The sequence below is a fragment of the Dromiciops gliroides genome, chromosome 3, assembly GCF_019393635.1.
Source record: "Dromiciops gliroides isolate mDroGli1 chromosome 3, mDroGli1.pri, whole genome shotgun sequence".
NCBI classification, from domain to species: domain Eukaryota; kingdom Metazoa; phylum Chordata; class Mammalia; order Microbiotheria; family Microbiotheriidae; genus Dromiciops; species Dromiciops gliroides.
This window is the reverse complement of record NC_057863.1, coordinates 410,223,717-410,241,385: the sequence shown is the minus strand read 5'-3', so window position 1 is coordinate 410,241,385 and position 17,669 is coordinate 410,223,717. Positions and strand designations below refer to the sequence as shown.

The following is a 17,669-nucleotide window of genomic DNA, read 5'->3' as shown; positions in this document are numbered from 1 at the left end:
ATACTGAATGAACAAATCAATTCACAAGTGTTTATTGAATGACCAACTCTCTGTTGGTATTCTAAAGTATGGGACAGTATTGCCCCGGAGAAGCTGATACTGTAGCCAGGGAAGCATGGCTAGCACATGTGAAAAGATCAGAGAACAAATAAATGCACAGTGATGGGATGCAATAGATAATCCTGCTGTTCTCCACCTCATGAACACTGTATCTGGAGGATTGTCTTTGGTTCTGGGAACCACATTTTAGGAAGGCTATTGACAAGCATTTCTTCAGTGCCTACTCTATGCCAGGAACTGTGGTAGGTAATGGGGATGGATAAGCTGGACAGTATCCTGAAGAGAGAGAACAGGATCTTATAGGTCCTTGAGACTACCACATGAAGAATGGTTAAAAAGACTATGGATAGGGGGGCAGCTAGGTGGAGCAATGGAAAGAACATTGGCCTTGGATTCAGGAGGACCTGAGTTCAAATCCAGTCTCAAACACTGGACACTAGCTGTGTGACCCTGGGCAAGTCACTTAACCCCCATTGCCCCACCAAAAAAAAAAAAAGACTATTGATAGTTAGCTTGGAGAATTTTCTTCAGGCTCATGTTTGCTTGGCCCCCAAAGGCAGAAGTGGGAGTGAAAGCTACAAAGAGGCAAATTTAGGTGTGATGTAAGAAATACATCCCAAACAATTAAGAGTTGTCCAAGAATAGAAAGGCGGCAGCTGGGTGGCATGGGGGGGTCATTAGGTTACAGCAGATAGAGCGCAGGACCTGGAGTTAGGAAGAACTGAGTTCAAATCTGATCGCAGACACTTACTATCTGTGTGACCCTGGGCAAGTCACTTAATGCTGTTTGCCTCAGTTTCCTCATCTATAAAAGGAGCTGAAGAAGGAAATGGCAAACCACTCCAGTATCTCTGCCAAAAAAATCCCAAATGGGGTCATGAAGAGTTGGACGTGACTGAAATGACTAAACAACAAAAATGGAATGGGCTGCCTCAAGAGGTACTGGGTTATTAGGACAGCTAGGCAGTGCAGTGGATAGAGTATTGGGCCTGGAATCAGGAAGACCTGGGTTCAGATTTGACCGCAAACACTTAATCTGTGTGACCTTGGACAAATCACTTACCTGCTGCTTGCCTCAGTATCTTCATCTGTAAAATGGGGATAATAATAGCACCTCCCTCCCAGGGTTACTGTGAGGACCAGATGTGATAATAAATGTAAAGCACTCAGCACAGTGCCTGGCACATAGTAAGTGACATATAAATCTTATTTAGCTATTATTATTAATATTAATATTATTATTAATTGTTCCTCAATGGTGGTCTTCCCACAGAGAGTGGAATACCATTAGTTGGGCATGTTGTAGGAGGGATTCTTATTCCAGTATAGGTTGGACCACATGATATCTGAAGTCCTTTCCGACTCTGTGCTTTACAAGGGGAGAGTTACAGAGGGGAGTGGGATTGGACATCAACACGGGCTGGAGTAGTTGAGTGAAATTTCATAAAAAACAGTGGTTCTTGAACTTTGTTTTGCCTCATGACTTATTGTTTGTTGTGAAGAATTACAACACATCATGGGAGAAACTGGAGACTTCAGCATGCCCATGTGATTGCAAGAGTGGTTCCACATCATTTGTGGTAGACTACATAAGCACAACTGTTTGTAAGTATAAAGTCTATACACTTCACTGCACACCTAGAAGAACCTGTGGCAGTCAGTGGATGTTTGTTGTTGACTATGTTGGCAGGTGCTGAGCTATGCGCTAAGGATTGTTGTTGTTGCTAATCTTTTTTTTTTTTTTTTCTTTTCTTTTTTAGTGAGGCAGTTGGGGTTAAGTGACTTGCCCAGGGTCACACAGCTAGTAAGTGTTAAATGTCTGAGGCCGGATTTGAACTCAGGTCCTCCTGACTTCAGGGCCGGTGCTCTATCCACTGCTCCATCCAGCTGCCCCTAATCTTTTGTTTTTGAAAGGACCATTGATACCACAGGATGATATCTTGTGTGTGAACTGGATTTAAGTGAACAGAGTTGCACAAAATCATCAGCTTCACTCTCTCTTTCAGAGTCATTCATTAAAGTCCAGGGATAAGACAAAAGTCAGAATGATTGGAGATGGCCCGGGATGCAGTGGATGATCCTGGTATCTTTAAGGGTTCCATAGAACCTGCTTTAGCTGCCTTCATAACCGTTGGAATAAATTGTTCTCATCTAATCATTTCATTGGAGGAAGTCTTCACATGCTTGGGGTAGCCATCCTCCTAACTCACTGATGCATTTGAGGCCTGTTGGTTACCTTCGATCTAGTTTAGCTCTTCTGCCAAGAAGGATTTACTGGGGTGGGACTGCTGCACTTATTACAGCTTCTTGGAGCCATAGGTGAGAGTTGGATGAAGGGGAACACCAAAGGTGGATGAGCTGCCTTGAAAAGTGCTCAGCAAGCCCTGATACCAGAGGTGCCAGTCCTCCCTGGACACCCCATGTGCCTCTGAGGATAAAAAGAAAGGCAAAAACACTTTACCTTCCATCAAGGAGTTCACATTAATGGTAGACATTTGAGGAGTACAGATGGAGAAAAAGAGTTTGTAAAGGGCTAAAATTCTAGCTAGTCTGTCTAAAATCTAATGAGTGGTTGCCAATAATTTATAAACTTTATCAAGAGTTAGACTTTTAAGCATTTATTAAGGAGAATAAGAATTTGGAAAAGAGAGAAGGAAAGGCCTAGATTCATCTGTCTATTAAAGGGAGAGTACATTTCTAGTTGCCTTCTCCACCAGAGTCCTCAGGACAGAGAGAGAGTCAGAGCGCCAGCCTCCCCTTTCTTCCTCCCATAAGCAAAGGTCACTTCCTGACACCAAAGAAAAGACGAATGGTCTTGCCCTCAGAGACCTTCACCTCATGGAGGACCTTTTCTACAGTAAGTCTCCAGCAGGTGGCATCATTCTAATCGTTACAAGTCTTGGTTTGGATATTTGAAGGATTAAGAGAAACTAGATAATTGGAATGGAGGGGAAAAAAAGCTGGGTGGGGAGGGGCATTGGGGAAAAACTGCAAGCACTGAAGCAGGGAGGTAGGAATGAACATCCACTGTGTTGTGAGTTGCTTCACATAAACAAAATAGATATTTTATAGCATGGAACAGTAGGGAAATAAGGTTAAATAGGTTGAAATGAGTCAGATTGTTTGGGACTCAAGGCCACAAAAGTCAGAGAGATGCTTTGGGTTTTAATATTGTAAACAGCAGGGAACCCTTATAACCAGAGATACAGCAACAAAAAAAGCCCCAAAACAAAAACAAAAAAAACCCCAAACTTCACCCAGGCAAACAATAATGTCACTGGAGGGGTGGGAGAGAGGAGGTTCACTTGCACTGCTTGTGGCTAGCTGCTTCACCAAAGGTGGAAAACAAAGTTCTCTGGCTTTGGGGGGGGGGGTTTGGGTAGGAAGAAGAGGAAATAGTAAACTACTAGGGGTATGAGTTGGGCAGGAGAGCAATAGTGCTAGTATTCAAGGTGGGCACCCAGATGGGCAGAGGATGAATTACAGTGGTGTTGCCTGAGCAGAAGGGAAAGATGAGAGTGGAAAGGTCTGGGGGAAGTACTGCCAGCTAGACATCAGCAATACCCTCTAAACGATCTAGGTTGAAGGCCCAGCTACCCTATCTTTATTATAATCCCGGTTGTAGCTTGTTGAGGAGGGTATGGGTGGAGACTATAACTATAATAGCAGTGTTTAAGAAAGATTAGTCTGGGTGTAATATGGAGGGGAAAGAAAGAGAATAAAGCCATAACGACCATCTAGGATGTTGTTGCAATAATCCAAGTGTAAAAGGAAGGTCTCTGATTCCAATTCCAATTAATTTAAATAACAAGATACTCTACCCTGATATCTTTGTCTGGTGATACCACCCCCCCCCCCACCTTCGATTAAATCAGAAACATAAATCAAAAGTACAATCTAGGTACAAACAAGTTCTTATTCATTTTGGAAAAAGTTAAATGGTTCAAGTCTCTGGATGAAATCAGACTAGAAAATGTATTGTAACTGGTTTAAAGAATTAGACATGCCTCTATGCCTAGGAATATCACAAAAGGTGATATCAACAGAAAGCCATTAAGCTTTGGGAGAACTTTGAGGAACTAGACCATTGTACCTCAAATTAAAGGCTATAGAGGGGAGAGGAAATGAGCACGGAGAGATTCCCCTCCCCTTCCTCTTTGAACTCTCCTCAGTTGACCATATCATCAGAGAAATTGGATTGGCAACAAACAATCCGTATAGCTGAAACTGAGAGAGGCAAAACTAGTGCTAACATTTTTACCTCATTTCACAGAAGGAAGTTGAAATCAGTCATTAAGGGCTACATAGCAAACTCTCCCAGAGAGCTTAAGTCATCCTCCCAGGCGAAATTCAAACCCAGATTTCCAGACTCCAAGTCTGCTTTTATATTGATTATGACTTCCTGACATAATAGAGGAGTTGGGGAAAGGAGTCAGTTTCAGGAGAAAGATGGTAAGTTCAACTTTAGGCTTGTTGAGTGTTCAGTGATGATGGGACATCCATGTGGAAATGTCTTATAGCCATTTGGAAATATGAAACTGTAATAGCTGTATAGGAGTGGGGGTGGAGTGGGGATCCCACAAAGGGCAGAGTATAGAGCTGTGGAGATATTATAGTTACAGGACTAGAGGTGAAAGAGAAGCCAGCTCACAGTATTGAAGAGAATGAAATGGGACCCTTGTAATAGCTAACATTAAATAAAGGACAAATCTACTATTCTCTTTTCCCTCATTGAGATAAAGGAAAGTGTGAGATGCCATGATCAATTTCACCAATACTGAGTTCATAAAATGAATCTAAACTCTACTTTCATACTAGGCATACTTTCATACTGGAGGCTCTGGGGACTGAAACTTTTCAAGTCCACAAACACCTTTGCAAATGGTTCTACTATGGAAAAAAAATTTTAAAAATCACTCATGCATGATTTCATGGTTAAAAAATTACCTCTAAATGATTTTTTCAGGGAATGACAAGTTCTTGTTGCAAGTCACCTGGAAGTGCCAAGAAACTCCAGGACAAATACAATAATTACTTATAATTTGGGAACCAACCAGATTACAGGAAGATTGAACCAATGTAATTGCAGTATTATCATCACCAGAGAAAGAAGACCAAGTCAAAGTATCCTCATGAGTAGGTTAGTTTATGCTTATCATTTTGAGAAAGAAAGCAAAAAAGAAAACATATGCTCTCCCAATATGTGTGTTGTGTGTGTATATATACATATATACATATGTATATGGTTATATATACATGTGTCTGTTTATATATCTATCTCTATCTATGAATATGAAGCTGTGTGGTAAAGTGGATAGAAATTTATAGAAAGCTGACCTCAGATCCAGGAAAACCTGTTTCTGACACATCCTGGTTTGGTGTGACTTGGGCAAGTCACTCTAGGTCACTCTCTAAGACTATAAGCTTCGGAGCAGCTAGATGGCGCAGTGGATAGAGCACCGGCCCTGGAGTCAGGAGTACCTGAGTTCAAATCTGACCTTAGACACTTAACACTTACTAGCTGTGTGACCCTGGGCAAGTCACTTAACCCCAATTGCCTCACTAAAAAAAAAAAAAAAAGACTATAAGCTTTAGAGAAGTGCCAACTTGAATTGGTGTGTGTGTGTGTGTGTGTGTGTGTGTGTGTATGCTCATTCAGAAATTTACTATTCTAATGAAATCATAGCTGAAATATTGACTCGAATCCCTCTTCTTTTGTCCATCTTATGTAGGAAGGAATTTCTTTTTAACATTCACTTTTTTGTGCACTGATAGCATAATGAGGTCATATTTCATAGTATGCCAATTCATCCATACATAGTTGCACATTCACAATCCAATCCAATAATTTCCTTAACATAGAATTCTATCTGACAAATATTATGTGCTGAGGCACCGTGCTAAGTGTTGGAGATAAAAAGCACAAAATGAAACCATCCCTGTACTCAAGTTTATATTCTATCAGGGGAAATAGAAGAATATAAGTGAATATAACATATATGCAAAATAATTTGAGGAGAGGGGGCAGCTAGGTGGCATAGGGCATAGAGTGCTGGGCTTGAAGTCAAGAAGACTCATCTTCATGAGTTCAAATCCAGCCTCAGATACTTACTAGCTATGTCACCCTGGGCAAGTCACTTCACCCTGTTTGTCTCAGTTTCCTCATCTGTTAATTGACATAGAGAAGGAAATGGCAAACTAGTGTAGTATCTTTGCCAAAAACAAACAAAGCTAAAACAGGGTCATGAAGAATTGGACACTGAAACTACTGAACAACAACAAAATTTTGGGAGAAATTATAATAACTGAGGAATGAAGACAGCATGGAGGGGTCATACTAGAGCTGAGCTTTGAACAGAAGCTGGAATGGAGTATATGAGGAAAAGTAAGGGGAAATACATCCGGAAAAAGAGTTTGGAGCTGGATTGTGAAGGGCCTTCAATGCCAACTGAGGATTCATTTTCTTGTCCTAGATGCAAAAGAGATCAACTGAATCTTCTTGAACAGGGGAGTGACATGGTAGACCTGTCACCACTTTGGTGGATTGCATTGGAGAAGGACTAGAATTAGGGAAACCAACTTATAACAATCCTTAATATTTCTATAATACTTTAAGGTTTGCAAAACATTTTACATATGTTATCTCATTTGATGGGAACCTAAACAAGGATGGTAACTCTGTGAATGGAGAGAAGAAACAGATGTAAGATATGTTGTGGCAGTAGAAATGACAAGACCTGGCAACTAACTGGACATGAGGAATGAAGAACGAAGAGTCAAGAGGTTGCAGATCTTTGTGACTTGAACAATGATAAGTACACTTTACAGAAATAGATAGTTTAGGAAGGAGGACAGGTTTGGGGGGAAAGAGTTAATGAATTGAAACTTTCAGATATTTTTTCAGTTTGAAATACCACTGGGACAACCAGGTGGTGACATCCAGCAAGCAACTGGTAATAAAGGGTTGGACTTTAGGAGACAGATAGTTAATGGATAAGTAGATTTAGCAGTCATCTATATAGTTTTTTTTCTTATGTCAATAACAACCAACAATGGAAACCATCTATCTAGGAATATTTGAATAATGTGATAGACATCTCTGAATGCCAGGGAAATAAGGGCTCCCCTTAGCTCCTAGTGTGTGGCACTCTTCCATCCTGGGCCTTTCCATGTATCTATCTGGATTGATTTTGCCCTAAGCTTGGTTGGAGACTCTCTTTCCTCTAGGTTACTCCATGGTCAAGTCCTTGGCATTATTTTCCTCAGTAAGCTTTTGCATCTCCTTTTTCATTTGGCCAATTTTTTCTCCCATTTGTCCAATTGTTTTTTTTTTTTTTTTTTAGTGAGGCAATTGGGGTTAAGTGACTTGCCCAGGGTCACACAGCTAGTAAGTGTTAAGTGTCTGAGGCTGGATTTGAACTCAGGTACTCCTGACTCCAGGGCCGGTGCTCTATCCACTGTACCATCTAGCTGCCCCCCCAATTGTATATTTTAAGGAATTATTTTCTTCAGTCAATTTCTGTGTTTCTTTTCCCAGTATAACTTTCATTCCTCTCATTTCTTTTCCCATTTTTTCTTCTATCACTCTCATCTGATTTTTAAAAGCCTTTTTGAGCTATTCAAAGAAGGCTTTTTGTTCTTGAGACATAATCATCTTCCCACTTGAGTCTTCACTAGTAGGCATTTTGACTAACTCACTTGAGTTTGTGTTTTGGTTTTCCGTTTCACCATAGAAGCTGTCAGTGGTAAGGATCCTTTTTTTGTTTCTTACTCTTATTGTAGCCTTTTTTTTGATGAGGCAATTGGGATCAAGTGACTTGCCCAGGGTCACACAGCTAGTAAGTGTTAAGTGTCTGAGGCCAGATTTGAACCCAGGCACTCCTGATGCCAGGGCTGGTGCTCTATCCACTGCACCACCTAGATGCCCCTCCTATTTTTAAACTTATAAAGTTGAAGTCTGCTCCTGGGGCACAGGGATCACTGTTGCAAGTTTATTACTGCTCTCAGCTGTGCCACCTTCAGGTGTGCCACTCTCAGCTGTGCTACTCTCAGCTCTGCCAAGCTCCCACTGTGTGGAGCTGTGCTGAGCTGCCCTCTCCTTTTGCCCAAGTGAGACAGATATTTCCTGAAGTCTTCTAAATTATCTCAAGTAAAAAGATTGCATCTCTCTGTCTTTTTTTAGGTTCTGTAGTTCCAGAATCTGTTTAGAGGCTTGATTTAATGTTGTTTTTGAGGAAACACGGTAGAGCTCAGGCAACTTCCTGGCTTCTCTCCGCCATCTTGCCTCTGCCCCTGGAAGTGTCATGGTCAAGTCCTTGGAAGGTTCATGGTGCCACCTGTGTCCAAATCCTTTTATTTAAAAAATATAAATCCTCTTTCCAATTTAAATATCTTCTGTTGGCACCAAATCTAGCTGAAGGCAAACAAAATAATTGAACAAAACAGTAAAGAAGGCTACACACTAATTATATGGAGTTTAGGCTTTGAAAAATCTCAACCATACAAAATAGAGGTGAGAATCAGCAAACAAGCAAAACAAATCTCTGAACGGTGGGGATTGCCATAAGAATGCCTGTTCATGAATGTTCTGGCACTGGAGTTCAATTTGATTCAATGAATAAGAATTTATTAAGTCCCTACTCTGTGTAAGACATTTTACCAGATGCTGTGGAAAGAAAAAAAATAATAACTGCTATTCTCAAAGAGCTTATAGTCAGGAGAGGCAACATTTACACAAAAAATAAAAATATAATACAATTTGAGAGGAGGAAAGCACTAACAACTAAAGGGATCAAGACATGCTTCTTAAGATGAGCCTTTAAGGAAGCTAAGGGGTAAAGGTCAGGAGAGAATGAATTCCAGGCATTTGGGGCAGCTTGGAAAAAAGGCACTGAAGTGGCAAAGGAGATCTGAGTTGAGGCCATTTTTGGGGAGAATATATGTATAAGGGTTGTAATGTGAAATTCTGGAAAGGGAGGCTCGATATCAACTGTAAATGCCTTCAAATACTAAGCCAAGGATTTTGTATTTTATCTCAGGGGCAATTTGAAGGAAGTGACAGTAGTATCTTGAGTAAGGGACCAATATAATCAGACCTAGACTTTAAGAAGATTATTGTGGCAACTGTGTATAGAGTGGAATGGAGAGAGAAAATATTTTAAGCAGGGAAACCATTTAGAAGGCTCTTTTAATAGGCCAGGTAAGGGGGGATAAGGGCCTGCTAGTAGTGATGACTCTAAGAGTGGAGACGGACAGATTGAAAAGATGTTCACAAGTTTGAATTGACAAGACTTAGCAACTGGTTGTATATGGTGGGTTAGAGAAAGGAAAGAGTTGAAGTTAACTCTGAGGTAATAAACCTGCATGATGGGAATGGTGACTGAGGATAGTGGTGTCCTCAAAGAGAATATTAATTTTGGAAGAGGAGAAGATTTAGAGGGGAAGATAGAGAATTATGTTTGGACATACTGAGTTTGAAAAATTTATGGGACATACACATGGAGATACTGGACTGGAATTCAAGAGAGAATTAAGGGCTAGATTTGTAAATTTGACAGTCTGATGGAAGCTTGGATGATTATTTGCCAGGGCTATTGTAGGAATGACCTACATCATGGCCCCTTTGAACTCAGAAGTTATAGGACTCAATTTGGTAGAAATGATGCTGACTATCATTCAGAATCCATCATTTACTTTGTACACCATTTCAACAAACATTTTTAAAATTTCTTATGCTAGAAAGTACTATTTCTATCTATCTATCTACCTTTCTATCTATCTGTCTATCTATAGATCTGTATATATGTTTGTACACATTTGTGTGTATTTAATAAAAGCTACAGAGAAACAACATGAGTAGCCACTGACAGTGAGGGGAATGACATTTAAGCTACTATAGTTCGCAATAATACAGTTATTGATAGTTATAATGATGACTGAGTCATCAAGAAAAAGTTGAATCATATTTATCTTATCCTGAGAAGGCAAAGAAGTGTTCCTAACCAGGATTTTTATTTAAAAAGTATTAAAAATTAAAAGGTTTTGACATTTAAATGGGTAAACTTCATTTATCTGAAAGGTGTTCACATAAGAGAACATTTACCCCCTTATTTAAATGGTAATAAAAATAACATGCTGTTACAAATGTTTCTAAAACTGTTGGGTCTCATATTTAGAATAATAAATCATATGAAGTTTTAAAAGTTCTTTTCCTGTTGGCATAGCTATAGTTGAGGTTGGCATTAGAATTATCCCACAAAAAACAAAAGTTACCATTCCAAGATTTTGATAAATTTTAGGTGAGTATTCTGACAGTTGGAAAGAGAATGAATCAAATTTTCCATAGCTCCTATCACTATTTTTGCTTGTAGAAATGCAAATGTACTTGATATGAGAAGCACTTTGAAAAGATTACCAAATATCTAGAGGGATTTTAAAAAATGATCATTAAATTTTATTATATAGTAGTAACTTTTAACAATATTATTTTCTTTTTAGCCTGAAGAGGTGAAATTCTAGTCAAGAGAAAAGAGTTCAAACTTCTTTGGGTCTGTTGGAAATGCTGCTTTCTCAAAAACCCAAGGGATAATTTCAAAAGGAAACTTTAATCGATTAAAAATACTCTTAAGAATCTCCACCAGAAAAATAGTGTTAAGTGATCCTAATTCTTTAGGGTGTGAAATCAGTTCTAATGATTTCCTTTGGTATCATACAATACATATCAACTTGAAGAACGAAAGAGACTGCCAAAAATATAAAGATCATTCTTTCTAAAGTTTAAAAAGCACCCAAATATTCCTATTAATGTCATGATATCTTGGTTATACATATTCTTGGAAAATATATTATCCTAAATCTTAGACTCCTGAATGCATTTCATCCCAACATAAAGTTCAACTCTGTAGATATGTCTTTCATATGTGATCTTTGTATAATTTATCCGAGACTGATGCTTGATGGATTTTAGGTACTTTAAAATGAAAGTATCTTAAATAAGAAGCAACTAACTTCTTCTTTTTTTTTTTTTTTTTTAGTGAGGCAATTGGGGTTAAGTGACTTGCCCAGGGTCACACAGCTAGTAAGTGTCAAGTGTCTGAGGCCGGATTTGAACTCAGGTACTCCAGAATCCAGGGCCGGTGCTTTATCCACTGTGCCATCTAGCTGCCTCGAAGCAACTAACTTCTAAAACACTAAATAAGAAATTATCAGTGTTGGGACTGGGCATCTTGGTAATTTTTTGTTTCTCTTCATTATTGTTTCTTCTCAATCTCTGCTTTTGATGAACCTCCATTTCTACTCCCCAATTTATCCAGAGTAAAGACTGATGATCTTATGGTTGTTTTGTGGAGATGAATTATGTTAACTTAAAGTTTTCCATCATCCCATAATTAGCTTAGAATTCTAAATGAAGGACTGAATGTGTGACAATCTTTGAAGTACCTATTATAGAGAAACCTGAGCTAGCATTAAAAAAAGAATTCACAGAATTCAAATGGTTTCTTAGCTTGATTTGCCTCATCTATAGATGAGGGGGGTGGGGTTTCATTACATGATCTCTTGAGGTCCTTTCCAACTCTAAATAGTCATTGGGCTTATGGGTCTTAGAAAACAGGAATGGGAAACATATTCTTGGCTGACATGAGCTGCCAAACATCTAGTATCACTTCAATAACTTAGGACTTTTAGCGTCAGGAGAATTACAAATATTTAGATTTAGTAGAAGTTGTTATTAAGGTAAAGACCATTAGGAATGATGAAATAACCCAAGAAGCAATGGAGAAAGATATGGGAATGACTTTACACATTCTATTGATCAATAGTATTTGGAAGTAAGCCATCTCAGAATCAGGTTTTTGGTATATAAGTAGGCTGTACCCTATTAACAGTGATTCATGTATAAGAAGTGGCAATCAAGATATCCAGGAAATGCATGATCACAGGTCAGCTTGTCAAGTAGTAAAAGGAGCAAAGGATGGAAGATAGACAATATCAGTATTACACTGGTACCAAAAGAATGTTGAGCAGACTAGGTAGATATTCTATGAGAGATCTATAGAAGGACATGAACAAGAATAACATAGTATGAGAAGAGATAGATAGGTCATAACCTGTACCAATGGAGGTGGTGCCTCTATCATTGAAATCATAGAGTTGTTGAAGTATTTAGAGATCATTCCCTAGCAGAAACATTATTTTTTTTCTTCATAAAAATGGCCTCCTGAATGAGAACAGATTATTTGAGATCCCCCAAAACAATAATGGGTAATTTTCATGGCACATGAATAAACTTAAATTTACAAAGGTAATTTTCATTGTTGCATAATACTGAACATAATTTATCCAAACAAAAACAAAGTGACCAATGAGCATGTCACACTATTGGCAGTTTATTTCATGCTCTGGAATCTTGCTATCTCTTTGTCCATCATAAGTAAATTTAGAGATAACTTTAAAGATCTAAGAAATGCCAGCTTAACCAACGAATTACTCATGTGATAACCATTAAAATGTCTTCCCAAACTAATCCCTCACTTGTCCTTGGTAAAGACAGGACTTCTAATGTCAGTACTCACTTCCCAAGTACCACTTGAACTTACCTGGAGAGTTCTGAGGTGAGGACACAGGGGAACTTCTCGGGGACTGGCAATAGCTGGGGTGGAGTAAGGCATGTGGAGGCACATATGACATTATCTCTTCTTCAAATAAACTGAGAAAGACCAGAGAGAAGAAATTTACCACCAGAGGCCAACATTCATTACTTTTAAAATTCTGAATATGATAGTTAATCTCACTCTAACACGATGTGATTACTATAAGCATCACTCTCCTTCCATTCCATAGGACTTATGTTATGTCCATCTTACCAGGGGAGGTATCTTTCATCTTTGCTTTCTTTCATGTTATTTTTGCGAAGGAAAATAAAAGTCTTTTTGAGTCCTTTTTTTAAAGGTGGACATTTGTTTGTGAGAGTTTTTTTTTAAACCAATTATATGCAACACTCATCCAAACTCTGAAATAAAACTATTTTCACTTAAACGATGTATTTCTGGATTTTAAGTGTTAAATTTTAATCCATATTACATCAGGGCTTCAAGATTTGGGGGAAAAACAAAAGCAAATCAAAGGAATAGAATAGTTTGATTGCTTTTCTGTATGCTAGGTATTGTTGAGATCATAAAGAAATCGAAAACATAGCCCCTGCCGTCAAAATATTTACACTGTAGCTAGATGGTGCATTGTATAAAATACTGGATCTGGTATCAGGAAGACCTGAGTTCAAATTCAGACTCAGACATTTATTAGCTATATGTTGTTGGGCAAATCCGTTAACTTCTGTTTCCCTCGGTTTCCTCATCTGTAAAATGGGGATAATAATATCTCCTATCTCCTACAGTTATTGTAAGGATAAAATGACACAATTTTATAAAATGGTTTTTAAATATTAAAGAGTACTTTAAGTGCTTATTATTATTATTATAGATAAGAAATATGCCCATTTTCTTCTTGGCCTTCTTTTTTCTCTATAAATAATTAACTCTTCCATTTGTTTTATTTCATCCTACTTTTATAAATGTGTGAAAAGACAACATTAGTATGGTCAGTATGATTATTTTCCCTTCAGAATGGTTCTGCTTATACTATTCTTCCAAAGATATTAATTAATGCCTAAGGAGTATCTTGGAATATAGTAACCCTAGGCTTTCTTTTTAAAAAATTATAATGATGGAGAATTGAGTGGGTTTGTAATACTCACTATCTCAAGAGAGATACAGACATGCACAAAGATTTTACAATAGTAGCTTTTACAGAATGCAGAAATATATATCCACATGCTATTTTTATTCTTTCAATCTAGAGAAAGTATCATGTGCATTCTTCCCTGCTTACTGACAAAATCCAATAACTAATTATTATAAAGATGAGTACTGAAATTGCTTCTTTTAAAAGGATTTATCTACAGGGTTGGAGCATATTTTATATGAGATGAATCTTTGAAAGGACTGATGAAATTGAATGAGCTATAATAAGCTCAAGCTAGTCCATTTAGAATCCACTATTCATGTAAAACACACAGTGAGGAGGAAAAGATTTATTCTAAATTGGAATTATTCCCTAGAGCAATAATCTTGAAATTGCAGTTTTATCATAATCTTTTCCTCTTTATCACAAATTATTTTCCTTTTAAGTAATATAACTAAATGGAAAGGCACATTCTCCCATACCCTTTTATTTGTGGATAAATAATCTGAGCATCAATTAAATCACTGAAACTTCAAAATAGAATAAAAAATAAATGCTGAAGAACTGAGGCCTAAAGTTATGAAGGCAACTTTCCAATCTCCAGTCATTATCACCATGACACAGTGATTAACCATCCAGGTGTGCTGAGTTGCATATTAGAAATGAATCACCCAATAAAAATCCTAGAAGTAAAAACAAATTACCATTCTTATCTAAAGTCTTATATTTTCCTTTTCAGTTAGGGAACTATTGTATTTGGTAACTTTTCTTCCCTTTCTCTAAAATGTTCATGAGTCTTAAAAAGTATCTTTATTTTCCACAGGAAAAAATATTAACTTGTTCTTTCTATATGAATGAACTTCAAAATCATTTGGCTAAAAAAAGTAATGGGGAAGACATCTATCAACTTTTGTACTCTTCCAAAGCACAAATCATCTGAACAATAACATGGCTTAAAATATTTAGCATCCTACCCTGAAGCTCGTTAAAGTGTAGATGATGACTGGTATTTTCATCAGTTTGGCTATGACACATTTTTTTTCCTGTTTCCAAGAATAAACTCATTCCATTTAGATTTGGGTGATGCAAACCAGGATGTGTTGAGTGAAATCGAGCAGTTGTGTTCCAGCTTGACTGTTGTTACATAAATGATATGGGGAATGACCAAAATGTGGTAGAATGCATAGAATACACATGAATGCACACAACTTTTCCCCCTAAATACCTAATACACTATGTCTTATGCTAAAAAAAAAACAACCTGTCTGTCTGTCTACAGTCTCTCTAAAATACAATCTATCAGAAATAGTGGCTATTTGGAGAATCATTAGTAAACCTCTTAGAACTGATGAAAATACATGATATTTTGAAACATTTATCTTCTCTTATAACTCCTTTATAATTTGGCTTGAAAGAGCTTCCTCTACTGAAGTTGTTGAACATGTTTTGAAAGGTATGTTCAAGGACTACATGTTGACTATAGAGAGACCTATTGCAGACTTATTTATATTTGTCGACTGATGATTTCATTAATGTAGGAAATTCCTGGATGAACATTCCCTCCACTAATCCAAATTCGCAACTCATCTTCAATTTATAATCTTAGAAAGCTGCCTGTGGCACTGAGCCCATGGTCACATAGTTTATACATGTTAGAGGTGGTATATGAACCCAAGCTTTCTTGACCCCAAGGCTCCACCCATTACATAAGAGTGGTTTTCAACTATTTAATATGCTTAAAATTATATTTCCAGGCAGTTATTTTATTAACATAATAATCATCATTATGGCAAGAGTTCCAACTTTACTATCCCCCAAAGCAAACAGTGTAGTTTTCTGTACTTAGTAGATAGTAATTTCAAATCTGAATATCAGTGAAATGCTATCTTTCAGGAGCTACCTCTTAAATTAACTTCATCTATAACAGTCATAAGAGGCTGACTTATTTTCCCCTACAAACTACTTGCTGTAATCTTAAATTAGATGCCATGGCACCTGTGTGAAGATTTAAAACTAAATTTAGTTATTCCCTTTGCTGGCATTTTTCATGGGTTTCGCTCCTTGAAATATTATCAAGTAGCACACCACATTGGGGAAAGGATCTGTATATTCTTTATTAAACAAAATTCAACTACTCCACAAGGAAGAACAATATAATTTCATTTTAGTTTTAGAGCTAAGTAGTTTGAGGTGGAGCTAGGAGAAAGGGATGAGAATTGCAAAGAGTCTAATTTAGGTTTAATGTCAGAGGAATAAATAAAAATCAAAAAACAAAAAGCCTCCTAACAATTAGGGCTTGAACAATGTGGTATGGGTTGCTTAGAGACTCCCTTATTGGATAAAGCTGGACTCTTCCTTCAAGCAGAAGCTGGATGACCACTTGCCATAGGATTGGATTACCTGGTCACTGAACTCTCTTCTACCTCTCAAATTCTGTGATTCTGTGAGGTATCAGACAACCAAGTACCAGAATCAGCTGGGATGCACTTGGCCACAATAGTAACACTAAAGATCTTATTTACCCCTGGAATCAATTTTGCATTTCTTGAATGGCTTAGTAAGAGTTTTTGTTTGTTCTATGGTTAGTGTTGGACTTCCTATATAATGATTACCCTTTTCTAGACAGATTATAAATGTATAAATGACGGTGATTATTAATGACTTCTTTTCACTTCTCTCCAATTACAGCAAGCCTTATCAACAACAATGGAGACAAAATTGGTCAGCATGCTTAAGAACTTTCAAGTTGGTATTCAGCATTACTGGCAAAATGATACCTCAAGTCCCAAATTTCCACACATAAATTCTCCAAACTACACAACTAAATGAATATGTTGAAATAGCAAAGGGGAGCAAAGCACATTTGGGGGATATATACAACAGTGAAAAGTGACAGTGATCTTAGTTTGCTCTGAAAGGCTATAATTATTCATTCTTCTAATTCCTCCCCTGAATAAGAGTTAGTCTGGACTGTCAGTGGACTGTATTCCCTTCGTAGAATTTTGCCTTTTTTATCTTTCCATCCCTTTCTACTTCTTCTCCCAATAATATATAATAAGTAAATAAATAAATAGTAATAATAATGCAAACATCACCTTGAAATGATCATAAATTTAGACCTAATTCCAAATCAAGTTCCTCTAGTCTAGTTCCTTCATTTTAGAAATGAGTTAACCCAAGGCCATGATAAATAGTGATTGACCCAAGATGGCAGTGTTTAAACACCAGACTCTGATTTCAGATCTGTTTCATAGAGTGGAATAAATTACTTTATTTAGAGTCAAAAGACTTGTGGTCCACTCTTGGCCCTGATGCTTGCTACCTGCTTGCCTTTTGATCTTAGCTTCCTCATCTTCAAAATGAAGAAGTCAGATTAGAGAACTTCTGAAGTCTCCTCTATGCCTAATTCTGTGAATTTCTTTTCTCTGCATCATGCTGACAAAGTTGGACTAAATTAACCAAGTCTCCTATGACAATTCATCCTCATGGAGCCATCTGTGACCAATTCATAACCTATTACACACTTGCCTTGCAACAAACAATCAAAGAAACATCTACCTCAAGAGCTAAGGGTCAGAGAAGTTACCTACCTTAGCAACATTACAAGATCAGCATCACTGGAAAGCCGTACCAGTCCAGGTGTCCCCTCTGTCCGGATAAACTGAATCTTCTCCCTAGTCAAGTAAAGAAACAGTTCCTAATATATCTTGTGAATAACAAGGCAACATAAAGCAGAGTAATAAGGAAAAAAGCATAAAATAGAACAAGATGACCCCTCTCTTCATCACTTATTTTCCAGGAACCATTTTTGGGGGGGGCAATAATGGTTAAGTGACTTGCCCCGGGTCACACAGCTAGTAAGTGTAAAG

At 37.6% G+C, this 17,669-nt stretch overlaps 1 protein-coding gene across 4 annotated transcripts in view; it reads right to left on the bottom strand.

The window, feature by feature from the left end:
• Nucleotides 1-17,669, bottom strand: part of HECW2 (HECT, C2 and WW domain containing E3 ubiquitin protein ligase 2) — a 449,127-nt gene that overhangs the window by 42,028 nt on the left and 389,430 nt on the right. For all 4 annotated transcript variants that reach the window (XM_043994321.1, XM_043994323.1, XM_043994320.1 and 1 more), the window contains 2 exons: nucleotides 17,391-17,474; nucleotides 12,657-12,766 (listed from right to left, as the gene is read on the bottom strand). In XM_043994321.1, coding sequence (XP_043850256.1) covers nucleotides 12,657-12,766; nucleotides 17,391-17,474 — 194 coding nt within the window. The remainder of the gene's footprint in view (nucleotides 1-12,656; nucleotides 12,767-17,390; nucleotides 17,475-17,669) is intronic.